General features: G+C 33.9%; 1 protein-coding gene across 1 annotated transcript; it reads right to left on the reverse strand.

Moving 5' to 3' along the window:
• Positions 1 to 211: 211 nt before the first annotated feature.
• Positions 212 to 22,415, reverse strand: cathD (cathepsin D). Its single transcript, XM_081752271.1, has 9 exons — positions 22,207 to 22,415; positions 15,135 to 15,261; positions 12,718 to 12,841; positions 11,221 to 11,339; positions 8,530 to 8,729; positions 6,774 to 6,896; positions 5,247 to 5,394; positions 3,173 to 3,265; positions 212 to 995 (listed from the first exon to the last, which is right to left on the reverse strand). The coding sequence occupies exons 1-9, from the start codon at positions 22,266 to 22,268 to the stop codon at positions 837 to 839; spliced, it is 1,155 nt and encodes a 384-aa protein (XP_081608397.1). The 5' UTR covers positions 22,269 to 22,415; the 3' UTR covers positions 212 to 836.
• Between the last annotated feature and the right edge of the window lie 4,229 nt (positions 22,416 to 26,644).

A 26,644-nucleotide genomic window follows, 5' to 3' on the forward strand; every position in this document is an offset into this window, starting at 1 on the left:
AGCAATGCACATCAATGTGGCATCCCTGTCCACTATTGAAGGATCTTTGATACATCAACTTGTCCCTCCTCTTTCGAGGGAGGTAAGGGAAAAAACGCATCGACAGCAGGGACACACTTGAAATAGGAGGCTCCACATGGGAGCAACATTTTATTAGAAGCAATTCTTCGCATGCATTTACTTTTAAACTGAAATAAATCACCACCAAGCGTCTTTAAAAGATTATTTTTTTATTCAGAAAAACTGAAGTAATTTACAAAACCAGAAGTTTGTTTCATGACACGCTCAACTATATACATACAAAGCTAATGTAAATGTGAAGTTTCTATTCTCTCACTACATAACGCGTGGGTATCAATATACATATCACAGTTTCAACTATTCAGGGATCACCAAGTTTTAGCTAGTCTCTGAACACAACACTATTAACTATGTATTCGTATCACATTTTAAAACAATCAAATTTCACTGAACACATGGCTTTGAACTTACTATGGTAACTATGTGCTGCTTTATTAGAAATTACTTTTACTTTTGACATCGAGTTAAAATCAATTCTATAGCAGACCACATTCCTTTTAACAAAACTTTTTTGAAGGTCGTCAAAGGCTTAAAAGAAAAATCCTCGTCTATATACCAAAAGATATTTTTTATGGTAATCCTTCAAGAACAGAATCATCTTAGTCTTATTAAAACGAAGAATATTACGGAGAGCTGATCTAATTTATTTTTCAAACAATAAATGCCATGTTTCTGCCTCAATTATTGCTTAAGAAAACTATAAATGTTATTTGGTGTGTCTTTTAATAGAGTACATTGTAGATTAGTATTTGTATTTAATCTCTGGATTCAGCAAATCCAACTCTGTCGTTCTCCATATCAAATTCTGTGTAGTATTTGCCAATAAACACATCTCCAAGGATCCATAGGGGGCCAGATGGAATGTCAATACCCATAAATCCAGAAATGCAGGTGGTCTGTCCCAGCTCTTTCACCTGAAAATTACATTACCAGTGATGAGTCATACAAGCTGATAAAACCAAACCTCAATATCAATTTAAGAGAAATTCAACACCCAATATTGACGTAAATGTTAATTGCTGCAGACTTTCATGTATTTAACATTTAAGTAAAATTTAAAGCCAATAACTATAATAAATTCTCTAGAGTCATATTCGAGTCTTAAGATGATCCTATCAGAACGCTTTGCTGACTTCGATCACTCATTCATTTCAGCTTCTTGCGAAAATTCTTCATGAAATAATTAATCCAGATGGGCCATATCCTTAAAATCGCTTGCCTAATCCTTGTAGCTTAATCGCCTGTCCTTAGATTTCAAGGATGTATTTTATGTTAAACCTTTACAGAATTTTCATCTCAAAAATATGTTTGAAATGTGTTTGGAGTCTGTCTGTCTCTCTCTCTCTCTCTCTCTCTCTCATCTTGGATACATCTTGGGGGTAGTTATCATAGATAATGTTAGTATTTGTGCTTGAAATATAAATACAGTTATGTTTCAATTATAGTGATTATGTTACATCAGCAATATCAACAATGGGAAGAATTTTCGTAAGAATGTCTGCAAAGTCTATGGCATTTTCCAGTCATTCGACCTATAAAAAACCCAGTCGGGATCAGCGTCGAATTTCCGTATAGGCAAATAAAGCAAGCTAACTAGGGCCCCAAATGAAATGAATGAAAAAAAAAAAATCAGCATTTGGAACAATACCTTTTTTCCTATATTATTACTCTAAAGTAACAAACCGAAATTTTATGTCAAAATGACATAGTTAACACACAACACCGGTCAGAAAGCGTTGTGTGACTTCATATATTAAACTACTAACTCCAAAGATACCTTTGAATACTAAAAGATAAATGTAGCAAAACAGTCAAAGATATGCTAGAATAATTTTATTAATGACAACTTATTACGGAGTGGGTGTAGTGGCAGGTCACAGGCCTCCGACCTTAAATTGCTTAGGGCCACAAGATGCCTAAATCAGCCACTGGTCAGGATTATTGCCTAATCCGGAACCTACAGATTATCAAATGAAAATGTTAACCACTCAGTTCGCCTGCAACGCGCCGACAAAGACGAAAAAAATATACACAAAAAAATGTTCTAAATATATATGTAGATTATCAGTTTTTGCAGCAGGAACTTAAGGGCCTTATACTGTTAACTGCAAAGGATTTATCTGTAGGAATACCATATCACTCTGACGATAGAAAGGGTCATAAATTATAAATAACTCATAACCATTGCGATTTCTGTACAGCTGGTATAATTGAAAGCAAAAAAGAAAAAGAAAAAAAAAAAAGTTTATATTCTCACATTTCTATCTCAAAATGACTGACATCTTCCTTTCATAATGATAGTGATAACTGACAAGTGTTTTTTCACTGAATACTATACCTATGTAAAGTGACTGGAAAACAATTCCACGCTTATCTCACAAGTTCTGGAACACACGCACAAAACTAAACAGGGTGCATTTAGTTGGATGGCACGTAGTTACGCCTTGTAGGCTAAAGGGGGTGGATCACCAAATTCAAGTGAACAGTATAAACATATATGGAATGAAGACGAGGGAAGGGGAGTGGAGAACCGAGGAAATCCACTTACTCAATAGAGTACACCACACGATAGAAAAGGACACTAAACAAGTTGACATTAAAATAATCATTATTCTCAACTTTTTTTGTTATTATTACTTTTAATAATTTTATTTTCTGCTTTTAAACTCGTTTCTCCTTTGTTGTCTGAGTACACTAGAAAACCCAAAATTACATTACAATGCTTTTGTGTTCGTGTATAGACTTAGTTATTACCAATATAACTTTCTTTACAATATTACGATGACTTTTTTTTTCCGCGATTTCTATCTTTCTGGCTGCACTCTGATGATAACCCGTAGATGATCCAAAATCTCAGTAAACTTTTTTTTTAAAAAAAAGAAATGTGTCGAACTCAAAACTTTTTCAATCTTAACGATCTATCGATCACATACGAAAACAAAATAAACAAAACCCTTTACCACTCAAGAGGGGTCTAAACCCTCTAAGATAATACTTTTTATGTCTAGACATTTACTTACAAGTGCTTACAGTGTATACGTTAAAATTATGTCAAAAGACGTGTTTTTAAAAGAAAGAAAAAAAAACTTACAGCCAAAATGTAGTCCTTGCCCTCAAGGGTGAATTCCTTACCACCAAGAACAAAGGAGATTGGTGGCAAGTTGGGGATGAGTGAACAGTCGATCTGTGGAATACAGAGAAGATTTGTATGAAGTAAGTGTTAAATTTAAAGTGACAAATAATAATAAATAAATAAACTGGGACAGAGATTGAATCCGGGTCTCTAGCTTACTATGCAGGCCTTCCATTCCTCAGGTTGATGTTCAACTTTGCTGTCTGGACAACCAACATTCATAAATTACTGAACTCATATTGCAGATAAATTATATACGAAGATTTTATCGAAAGAGCTTGTAGTATAACTTCGGTAGTGTGTGTGATGAGGTTTTCAATTTTTTTCGGTATTTACTATTCGTTTCCGATTCAGAATTCCTTTATTCAAATCATGCTCAGATATACACATGAATATGAGAAACAAAGGAAGGAAACAGAACTGGTGGTCTCTTCCCTACTTCTCATATCTACAGAAATTAGTTCATCAAAACGTTAAGAAATAAAAATACCCCAATCTTACTGGATACCACTCCTGCACACTGACACCATTTAATTTGTTAAAATATCAATCATATCAGATCTCAATTAATCTGTAAATTCAGATCTTTGTCAACTTGACTTATTCGCGTAACAAGTGACCTATATGAAAAGTTCATGTGATATGTTCCGGATAGAAGGGAAATTCAGCATCAAGTCTATTTATTTATTTATTTTTATTATTATTATTATTATTATTATTATTATTATTATTATTATTAATAATAATAATAATAATAATAATAATAATAATAATAATAATAATAATAATAATAATAATAATAATAATAATAATAATGTATTTACAGAATGTAATAATAATAACCACAAAAATTTCAACAAAATTAATATGAAGAATTGACTGATAGAGGAACGTTACATTTCTCACTATTCGGAACACATTGTGTCTACTTGGCTGCGCAGAAGACTAGTCCTATTACGAAATCATAGATGTTCTTTAACTATAGCACACACGAGAAAAATGTCCGATATTTTTACCGATCATCTGAATCAAAAGTATTTCCGAAATATGGGAAACACTATTCTCTGTTTTATTGGTAAAGAGCAGGAAATTTAAAATCAATTTCATACTCTACGTAAAAGAATATCAAAATATATTGTTCCTACAGTAAAAAAAAGATATCATATATCAGAAGAAAATAGATGTTATTTATCAGTAATAGATATATGAAATGCCTGTTATGGAATTTACGTAAATACAGTATTAGTACTGCCCTACCAGAAGAGAAACAATTTGCTATTTCAAAACTGATATAAAGTTGGTACAAAAGTTTTTACCCAAGAAAGTTACACCACAACGCCATTACAATAATTTTCATTAAAACTATGTAGAGGTGGTTCACGTCTCCTTTATCGTCATACTTTTTAAATGTTCTGTTTGAATGCTGCACTTAATTTTCAATAGCAGGGGGTTGGAACTGTGTTAAAGAGAATTTGGAACTTTACTAATTATGTTAAGAGTACGACGTGCAAGGTAAGATTTAGTTTCTTAAAATATGTACCTTAAAATTTGTCAGTAACTTAAAAAGATATATATATATTTAAATTTATGCTCTCAATTAAAGTCATATGATGAACTACGATTCAGACATTCAGAAAGAAAGATCACCAGAAAGTATGTTGTTCTGCTTTTAGTATTAAACATGTGTTCCATATTATAAGTGGATGTAAGGCGAAAAGGGCTCAAAACATATTTGAAATAGACAGTTAAAATAAATTATGTATGAAATGAAAGACCGCAGTTGCGGAAATGTTAATATAGAAAAATAAGCATTCAATATTAGAATGAAGGCCAACTCAGAACTCAGACCTAGAAAATCAAGTATAGCATGAAATTGTGAAATCTTCATTTACCTCTGAAAGATGACTACACATGTGTTTTGTAATCATGTTAACTAAAAATATGTTTCCTTTTCAATTAACAATTCATTTCGTGTTTTCTTCTTGTACTTCTTATGCGTAATTAACCCATAAACGAACACAAAGCTACTTACAGCATATTCGCCACTGATGACAGGGGTAGCTCCGATCTGCTGATTAAGCTTCTTAATTTCATCTGAGGGTCCAGCGATCAAGCTGGTGCCAGTGTCAGCAATAGCTTCGCATGAATCGGCACAGTAAGAGGTGCTACCAACAACAACTCTGCAATACATGATAAAAGAGAAACTTGTAATAAAAATCAACACAGAACTGATCTGAACTTCAGAATTTAATCAATAAAAATCGGATACTTAGAAACTTGTAGTAACATGTTATAGTGTAGTGTGTCGTATATCAAATACATTATTATTCTGCCGCTTAGCACTCGTATATTTTTGCCAAAAATGTTTCGAACTATACAGGGTCCGTCTTCAATTTTCGAAGAAGTGACGAAAAATTCATTACAGCTACAATTACAAAAGTAAAACTGCATGTAACTGATTTCACTTCAACCAAGAATTTACTTCACGGAAGCAAGGAATTTACTTCAATGAAACTACCTACACGGGGTTCAGATTCATGCTGTTTCCCTTGTCATTCCTTTTTTACCTATTTCTTTTTAAAAAAAAAAAAAAAAAATCTTGTAGGTTTGAAACTTATTTGATTACTGATTAGTATTTACATCCTTTGTCAGCAGCAGGGCAATGTTAAGACATGACCTACAGTTTAAAGTGGTTACGTCTGAAGCTCTGTAGGTTTGAAATGTCTTCTCTACAGAAATATAAGAATGATACGTACAAGGGTAATCTTATTTCATGTTTCTTTCAAGTGTCTAAGTTTCACTATCAACATAGATGCTAAAGCCTTCACTACCATGCGAATTATGGTAAACGTACAACATGTGGTAATTGTTTTGCTACTTTAGTATTCAACCGTTGTAGTTCTAGTGGTTCCAACATTGAGTATTGCCTTGCTTCTGAATAAAGAACCTACAGCCAACTCATTATTTTTATTATTTACCGCCACCAGAAATTTAATGAACAGAACCAACCAAAACATCAACTGCCATAAACTGAAAAATTAAAAGGAAATACAGGAAGCAGCTGGCATTTATATAGTCATCAATCCAAAACCTTCAACACAAATATAATAATCATGCGATTATTTTGAAGTGAAGATTTCAACGCTACCTAAAAACTTACTGGCAATAATTTGCTCCGAGTTCTTAACTTCAAACGGTTATGGTAAGAAGCCACGTTAGTGTAACAAAATTCAACAAGATTTTTAAAAAGAAATCACTTTTACATAACAAGCATGAAAGCAATATTGCACACTGAAGTTTTTTTGAAACTTTATATAGGTAACTGATATATTAAATTACTGATTCTAGAAGAACATGTCAAATTCTTACATAAAATGTAACAATCTCCATAAATTTAGCACAAAATTTCAATTATTATACACTGAACAGATATGAATACAAAAATATTTTCAAATGTGCGTTTGGCTTGTGTAGTTCTGAACGAAGAACGTTTCTGTTAGCTTTTAAAAATAATTATTCAAATATAACTATATAACGTTAAACAATAACTAGAACTTACTTGTCCATCTTGAATTGCCAGTAACCCTTCTTGTCTACAGGTACATAGGTGAAGTCTCCTGTGTAGTGCTCTGGGTCGGAACCGCCAAAGATAATTTCTCCACCCTCAGCTGCTTCTGGGTCTCTGAAAAAAAGGATTTTGTTGTTTAAAGATAGGCATAGCTTTTAATGGCCACTTTTATCCAAACACTCTTATACCTACATTATTTTCCATATTTCTATGAAGAGTTTCTTACAAAACCACACACATCAGCATTAATAATGAAAGTTCAACATTTATTTTCGTTGGTTTGTACAAAGAACATTTCTCAGACTTGCAATAAAAGCAAAAAAAAAAAAAAAAAAAAAAAAAAAACTATTTGGTGAAATTTATAAATCTCTCAACAGCTGATCATTTGACACATTCATCTTTATTTTCGTTAATGTCTTACAAACTGAAAATAAATTTGATAATACGCCATATTAGGAGGAAATGGCGAAGAATGATTTGAGGTTTTTCGTGCTCAGATTTACAATTCGTCCCTGCTCTTCCCTTCAAGTAGTAACTCAAACAGTATAGTGACTTGATAGGTTTAGTACCCATGAGCAATACTGTAACATTATTCCTACAAGGACGAAGATTCATCAAAATTACGCTAAACGCAATGTAGAAGTATATACTGTAAATAGCGAGAATTTATTGCTGAAACGTTTGCAGTAAGTGTTATAGACGCGGATGTCTTTAGATACCGGTAGATGTTTAACTTTCATTAAGTTTTTGATGAACTAATGTAGCTAACAGAAATAATAAGAGGAACACTACTGGTTAGAGCAATAGACTTAGGTCCGCGTGGTCGTGGGCTCGATTCCCGGCCGGTGCTTCACAACTTTCGCGTCCACGCAGCGTCGTGAAGCAAACTGGAGAGTCACGTAAATAAAAGACGTGACGACCACTAGGTCTAGAAAGCTCCTGATATGCCTGTTAAGAGACAGGGTGACGCAGCACGATGAAAACGTGTTAGTCGCTAGTCTGGACGTAGTTCAGTTGGTCGCTAATAGATGGCATTGGAGTGACTTAGACACGAAAGGGGTGTCACGATAACTACAATGTATACAAACATCATACTTATGCAAATAAACGTCTCTTTGCAATTTCACGGGATGATATTCAGGAAAGACTGCTCAACTAGGATTTCTATTAAAGATACTTAAAAAAAAAAAAGTTTGGATTCGACTTGAACAATACACTTTATCGTTACTTACTACATTTTATTTATCGTTATTTACTGTCAACATTTTAGGACACTAACAATATCAGCTTTGAAACCTAATATAAAGAAGTAAAGATACAATCCTCTAAATGCTTCGCAAGCAATTATGTAATCTGAATACTTCAATCCTGTTATTCTATACATATAAAGAAAACTACTTCAATGCAATGAGCTTTTTTTTAAAAAAAAAAAAAAAAAAAAATCAAAAATAATTGAAAACTCAACAACAATAATAATAGTAACTAATCGATAGGGAAGTTTTGAATTCACCTTTACTACCCAGAATGCCTCTTTATGTTGACAGTTTAGTTTCTATACTGAATAATACCGGTAATTTATACAACAAACTATTACCTCAAATAACTGCTTACTAAAATGAGATATTACGTTGAAATCACACAATTTACTATGTGAAAGTTATTTATGAACTCAAAACATCTTAAACTTTAGAAAAAAATTAACTTTTTTATGTATAGATTTGCTTCATTATTGTCTTTAATCACCTACCTGCTAAGATAGAAAGAGAAAACTGGAAAGGAAACGAGTCCTTGTTTGTACAAGTTGTAGAAAACAGGTGTAACTCCATCAACAGAGATTGTGCTGTAGCCCAAACCTAAGATTCCGTCGAATTTTGCTGCCACGAAGGTTAAGCCTGGTTCGCTCACAGCTTCTGCGAAGGTCTGATTTACTACTGCCAATCCTCCAATCTGAAACAGACAAAGTAACATAAAATGCAACAAAAACATATGACGAAGCAAATGCGCACTGATTACGAAAAAATTTAGATTCTTCAATTTACGGTGCACAAAAGATCTGTATCTGGCCCAAAAATTACTATCATAGCTTTAATCAGCGTTTTTCAGTGGCTATTACTTTATATTCTCTAACTTACATACTATATTATGGCAAACTTCCAGGAACCAGAAAACCGGTACAGAGAAATCTGAGAAATCAAAGAATTAACCGAAGTCCGAAACCATTACATTTGAGCAGCTTGTCATCAGAAATCACAAGAAGCAAATTTCTGAATCAAGGAATTCTTTAATTCTATTACAGTTACACCTACCACAATTTAATGATATATCAAAGTCCTTCATGAGGGCTGTGCGAGACTCACCATCATCACACTGAAGATAATGAGATTAGAATGGAATCAGAATCTCTTGCACAATTCTCTTATTTAAAAAAAAAAAAAAAAAAAAAAAAAATCTTTTAATAAATGGGATAGGATTTTCTTCACGACATATTGTTATGTCGTGTATCTTTAAGTTCAATGTTACAATAATATTAAATTTCTTTCAATCAAATTTTACTCCACTGTTTCGAGTATGCTGACAATATTCTCTCATAGCCCAAATTTTTGTATCATTTTCATACCTTAACAATATTATTCCAATACCTTCTTTAGTGCTATATTTTCAAATAGGTCTTTTAGTATATTCGATTTAGTCAAGGTCCGTAATTGCTCAATTATAACTATTATAGTTATTGCTGTAATTCCAGGATTCCTACTGATCTGGAGAAATTATTTCCCCGACTTCTCTCTGACCTTTGGCAGGAAATTCCCTGACTTTTATGACATGTGTCGGATGACGTTGACATATAAAATAAGGAATAAATAACGGAGAATATTTATATATGAGAACATGTATTTTATAGAGACAAATAGTAATCAATTTCTTATAAGTACATTCCACTTACCTTACCAAATAGGTATTATAATGGTTGATTAAGCTGAAATTGGTGTACAATTAATGTTAGAAAAAATTATTTTATAAAATTCCCCTGATTTCAGTCTTTTTCCCTGAGCTTCCCTTAATTGCACCATTTTCCTGACCAGTAGGAACTCTGAATTCTCAAAGCAAAGTGGATTGAAAAAATGTACGTTAATTTATCAAAATGAGTTATGCTAAAAATCCACGATTCTGAAATACTTGGCAGACTTCATTAGTGGAGTTAAGAACTACCTATAAACAACTCTGATCTCATGTACTTAGGTAATGAAAACAAATTTAACTCAGTTAATACAGACTAATACCGGTAATATGTACATTTTATAGTAAATAATACTGTTTATTTTTTAATTTTCTATCCTTTTCTTCATTTAACTTCACTGCTAAAGAACGTGTTAACAGATTCATCAGAATACCAAAGGGACAAAATGTAACTACATACAACTTTCGCACCTATCAGTACTAAGCTATAAATTCTGTCATGCTTGAAGAAAAAATTAAAACAGGACATCTAACAATAACGTTCTTGTAATTACTATTTCAAAACATTTAATTTTTAATGCCAAATTATTACCACTAAGAAAGAAAGAAGAGAAAGCAGTTTCAAAATAAGCATTAACAAAGCGAGATTACCTTTAAGAAAAACTTCAAAATCTGATTGAAGAAAGTAAAGTTAAGATTTTTTTATTGCTTCTTATTTTCATTTTTTATTTATTTACTTTCTACACAACAGGTTATAGCCCAATTAGAGTGTTGAAAATTACATACTCATAACTGCATTTCTAAATGTCTTAGTCGACATATCACATATATCCAATCCATTGTTATTTACACATATTCTATCATACAAACCTGTTATTCTCCAGATTCGTAATTTCATCAATATACGTGTTTTTAATGAAGGAACATGAAAATTCAATGAAAAAACTAAGTCAGGACAGTCCAAAATATTTTGAGTTACTCTCTGAATGAATAATAAATCAATCTTAAGACACCTTTGTTCTAGTGTTGGAAGACAAGAGTTCTCAAGGATAGTTTTATAACTGTCGTAGTAGGATAAATGTGAGTTTCTTTGTACGTTCTTCTAGATCTTTAACACGTAAAACAAAAAACATTACCAAGAGAGAACATGTTTACACATCTGCAAGGGATAATTTCGTACTGTTGGTATCCTGATTACTGAGTGATAAGTAAGAGTAATGAAGAAAGATTGATTTCTAATGTAAGTGCATCTGTAATTTCTTATTTAAAAAGTCGGTTCTCGTCCAAACAAGTCTAAAGCAGCAGCGTTTTGAAAACCTTGCATAAACTTCTCCCATTTTTCTTTTTCTTTTTTTAATTTGTCAATGTATGAGAACTAGGTATAAATTACATTTGAATAAAGACGATCATACGTGAACAGAAACTCAGAAATCTAGTTATGTAGACTTAAAACAGCAATGAATGTTACAGAAACTATACTTACACTAACAGTATCCGTGGAAAGGAATCCAGACAAACTGCCTGATCCATACTGAATAGCGAAATTTGTTCCATTTTTAATATATGTGCTGGATTTTGTATTGTCGTATTTGTTATGCAACACTGAAACAAAACAGACAACCATAAATATTTGAACAAATTTTAAACTATTTGAATGGTATTCTGCAAAAGTAATATGCAATATCTGCATGCAAACAATCACATGATATTACAAAGCATATTCAAACTATAATTTTCTTTTAATTATGTAACGAAGTTCTTTCAAACGTACAACTATCTAAAATCAACTCCACAATCTATCATTTAAAAATGACGCCCTTATTGCCTACCCACTAGCTATAAAATAATAATAATAAAGAGAATTCTAACACGATAAAAAGAACATTGGTTCCCTTATCTTCTACTTCACTGAGTACACAAAATGACTGCAAATTCTAAGGCATTAGGATTAGGATCAGGATTTAAATTTCTGGGCTTTCAGCATCTATGACCATTTAGCCCGTCACGTTTGAGGGTTGACGTCCCTCGACGAGTACACTGTCCGAGGAAAGGGAAGGAAGGAAGCGGCCTGGGACCTATAAGTTAGGACCTATAGCGTTTGCCTGGCGTGAATGAGGAAAAACCAAGAAAACCTTTCAGGATGGCTGGCCTCAAAAAGAGTTTTATACTTTTTCGACCGAGTTGCTTCTGCAGCATTATTACAAAAACTTGTATCGTATGTTTCTTTTCCACTGGCGTGCTACAATTCCTTGCTAGATAATTATAACACGTGCACTATGAAATGTGCTTACTAAAAAACTTTTTTTCTTTGGCATACTTCCTTAATTAGGACTGTATCGAAATGAATTTGTGTTCAGTGCTAATACTAGGTTTGAGCTTTCTCGTGACTAAGCGTTTAGCATACGCGCCTTTGGCGTAGAACACCTGGGTTCGATTCCCGGTGGGAGCTCATATGGTTCGAATTCCATGTCTTATATAGGTAGCTTCGCTGTTGAAAGTAACACCAAACTTAAAATCAAATCAAATCACTACTACTAATTTGCCTTAAGTAGATAATGCATACTTCCATGGGGGCCGCGGTGGCTCAGTGTTAGAGCGTTCACCTATGGTGCATGGGCTCCCGGGTTCAAACCCTGCTCCCGCCAAGTGAACTTTGTGGTGGACAAACAGTGTGTGCGTGGGTTTCCTCGTGGTTCTCCCGTTTCCTCCCACTTTATTCATTCCACCATTTTTCATAATCATCGTCTCCTTTAGCCTAGCCGGCATAACCGTCGGACGTAAAACTCAAAAATTTCATTTCATTTTGCATATTTCCATGTTGTCGCTGTGTCATTTCAGTCAAATCATCTTACAAATTCTAACATTAAATAACCCCAGCTTCAAAACGATTGATAGCACATCCGACGATTTATAGATCCTTATTTCTCCTTACAACAATTTTCCAAATACATGTGAAAGAACAGTACGAAAATATACTTACAGCAGGCAATATTGGTGATATGGCAGGTCTTTGATGGCACCCACAAGTTGGATGAGCCGGTGTCAAATACAACACGGAATTTCTGTGGTGGAGTTCCAATCGTTATGGGTCCATAGTATTGGGCCTGGATTAATAATAATAGTAATAATTAAAAAATGTTACACTTACAAAATGCAGCATAAATAAGTTATTAAACAAAATCATCCTATATTTCAAGAACAGCCCAAGCTAAAATGTAAACTTACTTTGAAGCGATGTTAAACTAAATTGTTCTGGTGGACTTTGAATTTATTAATAATCTTACACCAAGAGGGAATATGGTGGCTCAGCTGTATAGTGGTTACTTGTAGTGCGAGGTCTCTCGTTTGATTCCGGGAGGTGAGTTCGTGGTGGACAACATCGTGTCTGTGAGTTTTCAAGGGGTTCTTCAGTTTCCTACCTCATTCTCATTCCACCAATACTTTTATATTCTTCTACTTTTACTAACTATCACCTCCATTATCCTAAAGAACAAAATCCCGGGACGTTTAAATTGAAAACGTAATTTCATTTGATATTTTCATATACTAGAACCACAGCATGCGAAAAAAAAAAATGTGACAATAATGATAGAAGACTCCTGGGAAATCTACGTAACTAAAACACACTAAAGCGAAGCCCCAGATATCTTAAGCCAACTAACCGTTAACTTTAAGTAGGATGACGTTTAGTCAGCACATGGAGGTTTTTTCTATCTATTGTTTTCTGGTTTCCTTGACCTAAGTCTCCTATTCTTCCTTAAAGCAATTCCTCAACTGTCTTCACGACGCTGAGTTAACATCTGTTTTCTCCAACAGTTACCCATCTAAATAATGAAGTGACCCAATACTGCATGACTGGTGATTTCATGGGAGGAGTACCGTATTGGTCCGAATATAATACATTCAGTTATAAAATGTTCCGTAAAAAAGCATACGCAGCCTAGTCCCTCAGACTTGAAAAAACTTATTTCGCATCACGCAGGAATGTATTATCTGATCACTCCGTGACTCGTCAGATATGTAGGACATAGGCAATGCTGATAACTAAAATTTGCTATTAATGTATTTTTACTTATGCTCCGACAGAGTATTCCCATCGATCTGAGTATACCCTCCATCTTCAGTTTCCGTATAAATTCCGATCAGGTTTCGATATGAATTCCGAAAAAGATGAAATAAAGACTGGAATATAAATCTTAAAAAGAGCCTTAAATTAGTAGGTCTTTCATTTTATATGTACTGAGTGTATGAAAAGTATAAAGCCATAAACAAACTGTTATGAGTAAAGGTACGAGAAGTATGATGACTTTTATCGTTAGAGGTTAACTCCAGTCTATGATCCAAGTATGAGGTATAATGACTTTACATGTGTTTCTATGGAGATTTTTACCTCTGAACTTTTAAACCGGTACCGTGAACAGATTGAAACTTCAGTCAGGAAGGCTCTGCTCGTCGAGCTGAGCATCTGTCATACTGTATTTCAGATGGCAGCAACACGCCCACTTCCAGTACTCACCCCACCGTGGGACGTTACATTAAATTTCTTTCTTTATATATTATATTATATTATAATTATATTATATTATAATTATATTATATTATAATTATATTATATTATATATAATCAGGTCAATATGATGGATCATGACTATGTGCTTCCTAAAACTGATTCAAATAGAACCGTACTTTCCACCTAAAAAAGATGTAATGTAGGTTTATATTAAAATAACGCATAAAAAGAAAGAGAAAAAAAAAGAAACTTGTATAAACAGCAGGTTGAACAGCATCTAGTGTGCGTCCTCGTTTCGTAACTTCGGAAGGACGGAACTTCGAATCTTGCGGCTATCAAAACAAGTATGCTAGGACTCTTTCAATCTCACCACGAGGTGAATTCTAGGATAGTACCTTCACTGTATAAACCGTAAACGACATCCTGCAAAAATTCCTTTCCACTTTATTACTGATTATTTCAAATATAAATACATACACCCAACTGGACACTTCACGTTTAATTCTCTCTTCTTTTACCTTTGACTTCCCACATCTGCCCCTTAATATCTGATGAAGCAGTTAGCGAAAGAGTTCATAAAAACTGGAAAATATCAAGTACCGAGAGTTTACCTTGGAGAATCTATATCGGAAGATTTCTACATTAATGTCCCTATTTTTATCAACACTACTGAGTCAGTCATAAGCTCATTGTTACAGTTCTTAAGATGGCACCTTGCGTTTTTGTGGTGCAAGGCAAGTTCTCAATACTAATCATTTTTCAATTTTCTTTCCCCATTCCAAGTAAAATAAAAGAGCAAGATGTTACAACTTAAGATGTTGTTACCATTATTACTCCAGTCATAAATAGACGACATAACTACAAGTAAAAAATAAAAGGACACTTACATCCATGTAGTTAGACAAGGGTTCAGGAACTCCATCATATGCGCTGTATCTCAGCCTAAGTTGTTGTACTTGGGTTCCAACTTCTTTCAGCGAACTTCGCACCGTCTGAACTTTATACAAAGGTACCCTTCAAAGATAAACAATCTTACATAAGTACAGTGAGCATGACCACACATTTTTATAATAAAACAGTGACGTAAGGACGATATTGTTAATAACAGTATAACCAAGACCTTTACTTAAAAAATCCACATATTTTACGCCCCTCGATCTCACAAATAGTAGCCAAAATAACTTCCACGTCCGGAAAAGCAACTAATATAAGCTTTCCGAAGTAAATAAATATTGAAGACTCCAACTCAAATCGTTCTTTCATTTTGAATACATCACCAAAAAATGGACCACCGAGCTGCCCACTTAAGAGGGTAATTGTAGTTTTATATATATATATATATATATATATATATATATATATATATATATATATATATATATATATATATATATATATATATATATTACTTTAATTCATACTCACACACACACACTCTCTCTCTCACTGGTAAATTATGACATACTTGTGGATATTCTTCCTTCAAATAAAAAATAAAAACTTTCAAAATAGCTCGTGCTAATACATACACTATTTTATATTATGCTTTTCTACTGACGACAGTTTTAACTTAAATTCAGTATTCCCCTTTTCATTTCAATTGCATAATGGAATAAACTCACTGCGTGATCAACATGAGACTTTTACAATGAATATGTAATTCAATCTTAATCCATCTCTGGTTACAACAAATTCATTGTGATTCATAGAACTGTCTTTCGGTTTCTTCATTCCCCCATCAGTGACTGATTACAGGTTAACGTCCCTTTTCACCATCGGTATTATATGAGATTGGCCCCACTGTCTACCGTGGGATGGCTTTGTCAGAGGCGTGGAACGAACCCTAAATTATAATCACAGAAAGTATGCGCATTCGCGACTTGACCACAATTCCTAATTTGTGTAAATGCTGCCATATAGAGTCGTTTATATCATAATGACAATGTTCAAATACAGTTTTATCAAACTGAAGTTTATATATGAATTTGGTCCACGTAAATAAATATTACTTGTCCAAACGGCTTTAAAGTTAAATTCATACATAAGAGGAGATAATGTTTACGCACGGTGTGAAGAAGACATCCAGGTGCAAAGTGGAGAGTGCGTCTATTGATACTGTTTGAGTAAAGTTTCTAGCATATGAACGCGAGAAAAGACTGCGACAGTTTAGAATTATACCTTGCCTTTAAACTTGCCTGCAAGGAAGGTAGGCCCCCACCCTGTGCACTGCATAAAGCAATATATATCTGTAACATATAGCCTTACATCTTCCCCTCCTAGGTATTGCCTTGTGCACCTAGCTTTAGAAGTAAAAATATGTACAATTAGGGAATTACGGAAATATTTAGCGACAGGAAGGTTTCGGCTGGAGGGGGAGGGGGGCTGCAGGATATAAATTATCCTGTTCGTAAAAGGAAATGTACCATTATCGACTTAACAAATCGCGAAAGACCACCATTTACGTAACACACTAGTTTTATGGCTTCGTCTGGCATTTGTGGTGGACTAACTCATACGGCTTCTATGGTAGGTTCTACTTCTAGTTGGGTTTCATTTTTTAACGTATTACTGTATGTGTTGTTTTCAGTACTAGTTTCACCTCACCAAAGGGTATGTATTTATCACTGAATCCAATTATTTGAGACTTGAAACGACACCCACTTCTTATAACCTAGTCGCATTATTCAGTCGCCTATCAGAATAGTACCTTCCTTAGCAGAAACTGTTAAACCGCATACTCTACGTCATAGGTTGTAAAATCAACAATCATCGAAATACCAGAAGTATTCGTTCTTCGAAGAGAAGGCTTAATGAATACAAAACGGAAATTTGTCAAATTGAATATTATAGAAACTTCCCTCTTTTCCCTCCAAAAGTGAAATTTTTGAAAATGGTGGTACAAGTTTTCCTTCACTTTAATAAAAGTTTTGTATGTCCAATTTCAAACCTCTAACTAAAGCGAATCCTCATATTGGCCATTTCTCGACTAAAAGAATCGTAAATTAGAATATTACTAAAATTGCAACATGTTCCTCTTTAAAAGCGGAGTTTACACTGAAGCACTTTTCGACAGACTAGATATTTTCCTATTGATGTGTTATTGTACCTTTCCGCCCAGATCAAAATAATGGAGAATAGACATACTGTCAATAAATGTGTGCCATTTTTTTGAGAATACACATATATCCTGAAATATTTAAGAGGCTATTGACGCATATAGAATTCTACCTAGCATCTTCTATGTACAAGTTGACAATTATGAAGAATAATGACAATTATTAGCCATCATCTATTTCTACATTGCATGCCTGCATAAGAGATTTATTTTGTGGCACTGGAAAGAGTGAGAGCCCGAGTGAACAAACATGTAATATAGACTTATAGAGCGTAGTAGCGAACTATTGTATGTCAGGTGACATAAAATATTTGAATTGCATATTAGTGCTGTTGCAATTACTCGAACATTTTTTCTACTTTCATTCGAACAATAAATCGAATATTCGTCTTCAATATTCGAACAATCCTTCGCATAATTATTCGATATTTGAATTTTAACTAGTGAATATAACATGTCAGTATGTGCAGACTACGTGAAACTCTTTTCTCACATAGGATAATGTAATAGTGATGCTTACATCACTCAAAACTTCTTATTTTAATTAAGAAGTGGCGGCCACGGTGGGTCAGTAGGCCTTGTAGAGCGCTCACCTCAGATGTGAGGGGTTCCTGGATCGATTCTAGGTCATGTCAGTTTGTGGTGGAAAACGTATCCGTGAATTTTTGGGAGGATTGGTCCATTCTCTCCCACATTCTCACTATCAACCTAAAGGGAATAACTACGTAACTTTCTTTAAGTAGACGTATGGCACCTGTAAGTTCATCCTTCAGTCACTAGTCTTTATTCCTAAATAAATAATTTCAGCTGTACATTCTCAAATTCGAGGCCCACTTAGTAATATACGCTTCCCAGGCAATCATGCCACCTTCGCCGTACAAAATGACAATACATGGGTAAGCATATTTGACTATAATCATAGTGAATAATCACGTCCAATATATTGTGGCTATAAACATAATAATATGGGGCATAGCAGCGAAAGAGAGCAAGTATCATAGACTGTTAAGAGTGCAGAGTTCTACACTAATTGATGTCAAAGTGACTTAAAACATATGCAAAATAATAGGAGTATACACCAGGTTCACACTATTGTGTTCTAATGCTTAATCCTATGGGTGTTCTATTAAAGCTGGTAGTAAAAACTCGTTACAAGTTTCCTCAGAAGTATTTTACCCATAAAATTTATATTTGTGGCCTGGATGTCATTTAACAAGCACCATGACTTCAATCATCGAGCATGCACACGAAACGCATTCTGCAAAATTTACAGAGAAAATTAAACACACTGGGTATCAAGACGTATTTCTAAGAAATAAATTCTTGCAGGCGACTGATTTAATATGCTAGTAAGTAGCACAGCTATGTTTTATGTTTACAAGTGTTGAGTTAACTAACTAACTCTACGGCCTATGGAACCCGGAGATTCAATGCCACGTTCACAAAAGATCTCCACTGACTTCTATCCTTAGCCAACTGGATTCCATTTCTATTTTGTATTCCTATTTCTCCTAGATCCATCTTAATATTGTCCACCTATCTGTGCCTAATCTTCCTAATGGTCGTTTTCCAGTTGGTCTTCCAGTTACGACTTTGAAAGAGTTTCTACTTTTTTCCATCCTCGCTACATTACCTGCCCACCTGAGCTTGCTAGATTTGATGACCCTAGCAATGTTTGGTGAACCGTATAAATTATGTAGTAATTCGTTATGAAGTTTACGCCATTCCCCATTCCCGGTTCTCTTGTGTCCGAATATTCTTCTCAGGATCTTGTTCTCAAATACTTTCAGTCTATGTTCTTCCTTTCGAGTAAGCGACCATGTTTCGCAACCATACAGAACCACAGGTGATTATCGTTTTATATATTTTAAGCTTTCAATTCCTCGATAGAAATCGTGACAAGAGACTTTGAACTGAATGATAACATGAATTCCCTGCTTCAGCATAGTGTAGAGTTACTAGCCTAAAACAATGAGAAGTGCTATACATCGGTTACAGTAAATGAGTGTATATAAAGGAGAACTGTTTTAGATACTAAAGTCCCGATCGAGCCATGCCAATTTTCACTCTTTGTGTATCACCGAACTTGCACCTATAGAATGATTGCTGAGTTAAAAATCGGTTGTTTCTTCCATTTGTTAAGATAAAGACAATACAACCATTACAGAGGTTCTACAGGTCGATACTGAATTGTTCAAGCACAACAGAAAGGTGTGGTATAAACCATGTGCTCTGAGTGAAACAACACCGACTTAAAGAGAGAGAGGGTGCATAGGGCATAGTTGTTCAGGGAGCGAACTGAGTTGCGTAGTGGTTAACGCATCGGGAAGGTACACCAAAGGTCCCTGGTTCAATTCCTGATCCAATCATATACTTTTCCATTCTCTGTGTATCATTTTGTATTAGGTATTGTTTTCCGCCTGTCTAGTATTCTATACAGTGTACAAAAGCTGTATTTTATTTTACAAGTGTTGTGTTATTAGTGTGAAACCATTACAAGTGTTCTAGAAACTCGTATCATTATGAAACCCACATTAAAGTACTTGTAAACCCAACATACAAGCATCAGCTTAATTTAACCTACTCTACTTTATTCTGGTAGAAAAAAAAAGTGCTGATGCAGTTTCTCGATCCACAGATCTATAAAATTTACAATACACATATTGCAAAAGAGTAATGTGTAATTCGAGATACATGAGAATCCTACTTCTGACATGCCTAATAATGTACAAATAGGCCTATATAGTGCAAATATCCTTTTAACTATACATTACGTCTAAAGAAGTCACGATGAAGCCAAGTGCTATGTGACAGGAATGTTCCAATGCAAAGGAAATTCTCATTACATACTGTATATAGCCTATATAACCAACAATGCCATTACAAAATGTATATCAATATCTTCATTTAAGTGCATATCCACTGTCGACGACGCGCCTGCGACCTTCGGACGTACCCCTGCGCGGAGCACCAGCTACGCCCAGCGCTGATCGGGTTAGATACACTTCTTACTTTCAGGAATCACCTAGCACATTAGTACGTGTATTTTTTTTTTTTTTTTCACGCACATGCCCACCATTGCCAATCTCACCAGAACTTCACATGTACTTGCACTGCTTTCGAATTCAGGACCACACATTTGTAAAATTTTCAGCAGAAATGCGTCAAACGACGAATGTCTAAATATAAAAAAATATGGGTACCTTACCTGTAATACGTGTTATTGTATGAAAAAACGTAATGTAAGGTGTCTGACCTTTACCATGTAATGCGCCATAAGGAAATTATGATGAAGTAATGTGGTCATTGAAGGTTGTGTGTGAGCATAAATGTGTCCTATAGCAGTCCTACACGTAAGGTATATGGTTTCATGTCATTTTCTTTCCACTACCTTTGCTTATCCGCATGCTCTATATCGCCGCCGAACCACCTGTTTTCTATGGATGCACTTCTTGCTTTTAATGGCCATCTAACACAATGTCATCTACACACTAGATTATATTTATGAACCCTGCAGTTATAACGGTCAAGCCCCCCTAATGTAAATTTGTACCAAGAGATACACTTCCCCCTCCATAGAAAACAATGTTTAAAGGTCTTAGGAGTATATTTCCTCAAGAAATATAGGTTATCAAAACAGTGTGGTTTCAGATTCTTATCTGAACAGGCACAACTAGTGAAAGTACCTTAAATTTTCAACTATTATTCCTGGTTATTTCATATCGCCCAGCGTAAATAGGGCAAGAACTCAGTCTATTACCTACTTTTTAACATCCTAGATAGTCATTGAATAATTCCTGAAAGTATGGCGTTTCTCGTCCTTCCCTAAATGGGAAGTACGGCTCCTTAACTATAACCATATTAACATTAGAAAAAGAATTTTAATTCGCAACAACTATTTCGAAGTGTTCTTAAACTGCACGAAAAAAAAAAAATGGATTAATTTCCGAAAATGTGAGCCACACATGAATGCACGATTTATGTATATTTTCCTGATGAGGATAGTATGCACTCCTACTACGCTAAAAAATTTTTACATTCCCGGGCATCTTTGGTGCACATTTACTTATAGGACGGTTCAACAGACAGTGAAAACATATCGTCGTCGGCAATTCAAAACCTGCTATGTGCATTTTGCAGGAGAAGCGAAAAACAGTATCCCGGTTAGATTTTTCGCTTTATAAAAGTGATGTTATAAGTAATATTTGATGCTGCACGTAACTTGATACCTTCTCAAGTAACTTGAGAAGATATCAAGTTACGTGCAGCATCAAATATTACTTATAACATCACTTTTATAAAGCGAAAAATCTAACCGGGATACTGCTTTTCGCTTCTCTTGCAAAATGCACATAGCAGGTTTTGAGTTGCTGACGACGATATGCATAAAACTATAGCGCGAAAAACCACATCCAACCTATGCTAGATTGTCAAACAACAGAACTATGTAATATCCATAAACGTTCCATTTCTGATTTTTTATTTATCCATTTATCTATTTTTAGTAATTCTGGCTCACATCTGCGGACACTATATTATTATACATGATCATTAAACGTTTGCTAATACTACTGCATGTGCTACACAACCAAATGACAAGAATCTAAATACAAACAATTTCCGCGTGGTGTGCTTATAGCATATTTTCTTGACATATGTAAATATATAAAATTTAAATTACGTAGTTGGTTATAATTATATAGTATGTCATGTAGTGTTTTAATATGATGCACATGCTTTAGCCCATTCGTCAAGTATTGTAATATAAATATTGTAACACCTGATGATTTGACATATGAACACGATGATACAGCAATAAACCAATTCACATGAAAATTACTCACCTCAACAATCCATAGCACCCGGCCACAGCTAACAGCAAAAGAGCTAAACTACTTCGAAACATTTCTGAATTTAAAGTTTGCTTGATGTGATTTCAATACTTTCTTTACAAACCACAAATCAATTCTGCAAACTGCTAGGAAGAGCACAGTTACCCTACAGTATATATATCATAATCATGTGATTGTTCCGTTGGCCCTTCAATAGGAATATACGTGCGATTGTTCATCACAGACTATTTTCCACTTGAACTTCAACCAAGCAGTTACGTAATCAATGTTGTCGATATATCCTCGGCGCGCATTTTGACAATGAAAAGATAAATCTTCGTAATCATAAAATAAAAGATATTGTAGTTTTTAAATAAGTCACGTGGGAGTATTATAATAGTTTGATTATAGATATTCTAGTTGTGAAGTGGCTTCCAATGACATCAGTGTTTGACTTTACGAAACCTTCAAAATTAATGTTTTATCCATCTTGTCGATTGAGAAGTGCACACGTCCCCCACTAGCATTACCAGGTCTTCTATTGGTATTATGCGTAACACTCCTTAAACACTATTCATTACATCTACTGCACTAGAGTCCAGTCTACAATAGATCCCTATACACAATCTTATTCTAGTTTTTACGGCTAGCTGATACTCTTGACGTAGTAAGACCTCAAAAGGATCAGCTCAGGTTTAACCCTTTCAGAAGCTAGTCATTTTTGGCGTTTTCGTAGACTTTCAGTTAATGAATTATAACTCAGAGAATATTTACCCGATTGATATGGTTAAGACCTTGTTTTTTCTTTAGAAGAAGGATGTTGCAATTTTATGGCTGTTTGATTGCAGTGTTGGAATTGGGAGGGAAATGTAGGGGTGATAATTCACAAAAAATCCCTAACTGAATTTTAAGATTTTTTGGAGCTGGCACCACTGTCATATTATGGGTCCAAGTCACCTCAAAAAATTCCTTGGTGTGTCGAAAACTTACAGTGAAAACGTGAAGTCGTTGGCTGCCATACAAAGACAGAAAAAAAATCTCGCTCATCGCACACACGAAATTTTGACACTTCTTCAGCCTCAAAAGCAAAACTCAAGTTGTGCAGGTGCTGTTGCTTCTCTAATTATTCTATTGGATCATTCTACGGTGCATTGTGTAGGCCAAAGATGAGGCTTCCAGATACTGCTACATTTGTTCCAATGTAACCAACAAGAGGGAAATTATAGAGGGAAAAGTGGGAAATTTTCCGATTTTTCACCTAAAATCGGGAATTAAAATTTTCTATGGCTGGAAACACTGATATCATACAGACGCAAACTATCTTAGAATAAACGTTGGTACCCCACTAATACATCGTAGAAGGATATTTGACGATATCTAATAAACTAAGCACGTAATTCAGCGTTTCCCAACCTTTTTCAACTTGCGGCACACTAAGGGTGTAACTTGAATTCTCGCGGCACACTCATAGATATTATTATTATTATTATTATTATTATTATTATTATTATTATTATTATTATTATTATTATTATTATTATTATTATTATTATTATTATTATTATTATTTGCAAATATAAAATGTCATGGCATCTTTTCTGTGATTACTGATCTTCTCACAGAGATGAAAGCTCGATCACTGGTTTTCCCCTATGCTAATTCATTATGCTTATTTTTTATTCTAATTTTAAAATAGAAAACAATTGCAATGAAATATAGGACTCAGATTTTTAAAAATACGCTTTCTTTTTCGAAAACTGTATCCAACCTTTCACTAAGAACGAAGATCACTAAATAACGAACGAACAAACACATGTCTTGTACTTTTAACTTTGCTGTTTTAACCAAAACCGGTGGATATTATTGCAATCACACAGCTTGCGATGCGTCGAAGTCAAAACATACCTATTGAACAAATTGTTGTTCTGTCATTCACGTGCGAATGAGTGTTCTACGAACGTTCACTTGACGCGTACCGTACAAGTGCTTACAATTCTCGGTGTTAGTATGACTCTCAATTGAAGCGTAACATAGCAGCTAGCCGTGGAAATGTGTACGAGCCGAAATACTGTCTGCTACACAGTAATAGATGTAGAATAATATATTACAATTACAGTATTTTTTTCCATGGTAGAAATTCATAGTAATGTGAAATACAAAAATGTACATTTTTTCCCTATGTTTTGCAATTTGGTTGCTATAGAATTAGTAATTTTGTTTCGATTTCCTCGCGGCACACCAGCGGTCCATTCGCGGCACACCGGTTGGGAAACGCTGACGTAATTAAAAATATCTCATTTTACCTTTAAAAAATCAGAACTAACTTTCCACTTAGAGAACAAGGTCTACTGTAAATCTCAACCGTACTTCACCTAATTATCCAAGTGAATCTTTCTACGGTGTATTATGTAGGCCAAAGAAGAGGCTTTCAGATACTGGTAGTTTGTCCCAATACAGCCAACAAGAGGAAAAAAGGGATATTTTCCCTCTAAAGTAGGGAATTAAAATGTTATATGGCTGGAAACACTGCTATGGGACAGACGCGAGTTGTCTTAAAATAAACTTTGGTACCCCATTAATACATCACAGAAGTATCATGTCGATATCTAAGAAATGGAGCTTGTAATTTAAAAAAAATGATTATGGTAAATAGAAAAGTTAAAAAAATATCAAAGTTTAGAACCTAAATTCGAATTTTTTATGCATCCCCTAATTACCTGAGTAAGAAAAGATGTTTGACTGGCGTAAGCTGACTTGCGTTCGTACGTATAGGTACGGATTTATAAACATAAATTTTGAAAATTTCGATTTTTTGACCGAAAAATAGGAAAATTTAATTTCCCTAGTTGGCAAAGAAGTGACAACTGACATTGATAAGCAAAGGTTACAAATAGATATAAATTCTGTATTGCAATGAAACGTAGAAAATTCATTAAAATTAAATCAAATGTTATTATATGCTGAATGTTATTATGTACTAATTGTAAATGTACTGACAATGATAAATATTATATTAGTAATTTTGATATAACCAGAAAATATGAAAATAAAGATTTGAGCGCTGTGTTTATACGCAATATGACGCTTAGGAAGCACTTTGGTAATATAGTAGCAGAAGCATATAGAACATTGGTTTTTGCAATTACAACACGCAGAGTTTGACGGATACCTATTTTATTAAATAATTATTTAATAATTTAATAAAGAAGTAAATTGGAATAATGCATCAATAATTTGGTCTCCAAATTTCAAATCCTATCAAAATCAATTAGAAAATATTCAAAAGAAGTTCTTATGATATCTCTATTACAAGAGATACGAATAGGTTTTAAATAAATTCCATATGTAGAATTATTAAAAGAGTTTAATTGTATATCACTGACTGATAGACGTGAAATTTTGAATAAGATATTCTTATATAAGTCAATAAATGGAATAATGGATAACTTTGATTTTCTTCAAACAATTAATGTTAGACAATGCAATTTAAGATTAAGAGATATATTATCAAATAATACACCCAGAACAGTTTCTTTACAAAACTCGTTGTTATATAGACTGTACAAGACGTATAATAAATTAGCTAGCAAGCATGGAGAATTTGATTTAAGTATGAAATTAGCAAAGTTTGTAAAAATAATAAAGAATATGTATTCAAAATGAAAATATCGGTCGTGTTGTTATTATTGTGGTTGTAAAATGAATAAGTTGAAAATGTAATGTAATGATTGGCTGGACACATTTTCTGTTTTTTTTTTTTTTCTTTTTATGACTAGGTTTTTTTGTTTGTTTGTTTGTTTATATTTTTACTATTTTTTTCTGTATAACTTGAAATAATATATTTTAATTTATGCAAGACTTCTGTAATTAGGGATTTATCCTAGTTGAAGTTCGAAGATAAATAAATAAATAAATATAAATATATGCCTAAAATTATGTGTCGCATGCCCCTCTTCCCATTTGAAATATTGGACCTGAATTCAAAATGGCTAATTTTAAGATGGCCGCCATGATGCTAAATTGCACCATGTGGTGCGCCCTACCTTAATTAACCATACCCAAATTGTCATTTTTCCTTTTAAGCCGTTTCACAAAGAAAATAGTAGTGCTGAACTTTTACCCCATCCTGTATTTCAAAAATATTTAATTTTAAAAATCCCAATATACCATGACATTTCCCTTAGAAAGCATAGAAAGAGTAGTATATTGGTGAGAGTGGTTATTTTCAGACAAGTTTTCCAAAAACGACAGCAACAATTTTGATCATGTTTCGTGGATATAATATCAAACAATTCAATAGTACAGAGTAGGTCATTTGACACCTCTCTTGTTAAAATTTCAGAGTCGTTGCTGGATGGTCTTCCTATCTGGATGATTCTATTTGAAACGGCTCAAATGATTCCATTTGTTTTATGAATACTGTATACACGAATTGTAATATATAAGGATT

Source organism: Thermobia domestica, chromosome 3 (assembly GCF_964235325.1).
Source record: "Thermobia domestica chromosome 3, izTheDome1.hap1.1, whole genome shotgun sequence".
Lineage (NCBI taxonomy): Eukaryota > Metazoa > Arthropoda > Insecta > Zygentoma > Lepismatidae > Thermobia > Thermobia domestica.

What these genes read in the sequence shown, in the direction of transcription:
- cathD (XM_081752271.1), bottom strand. Translation starts at nt 22,268, where the DNA reads ATGTTTCGAAGTAGTTTAGCTCTTTTGCTGTTAGCTGTGGCCGGGTGC. An exon ending in CCTTGTCTAACTACATGGAT is followed by an intron (nt 12,842 to 15,134) that starts GTAAGTGTCCTT and finishes TTATTAATCCAG; the next exon opens with GCCCAATACTATGGACCCAT. An exon ending in TATCACCAATATTGCCTGCT is followed by an intron (nt 11,340 to 12,717) that starts GTAAGTATATTT and finishes GTTTTGTTTCAG; the next exon opens with TGTTGCATAACAAATACGAC.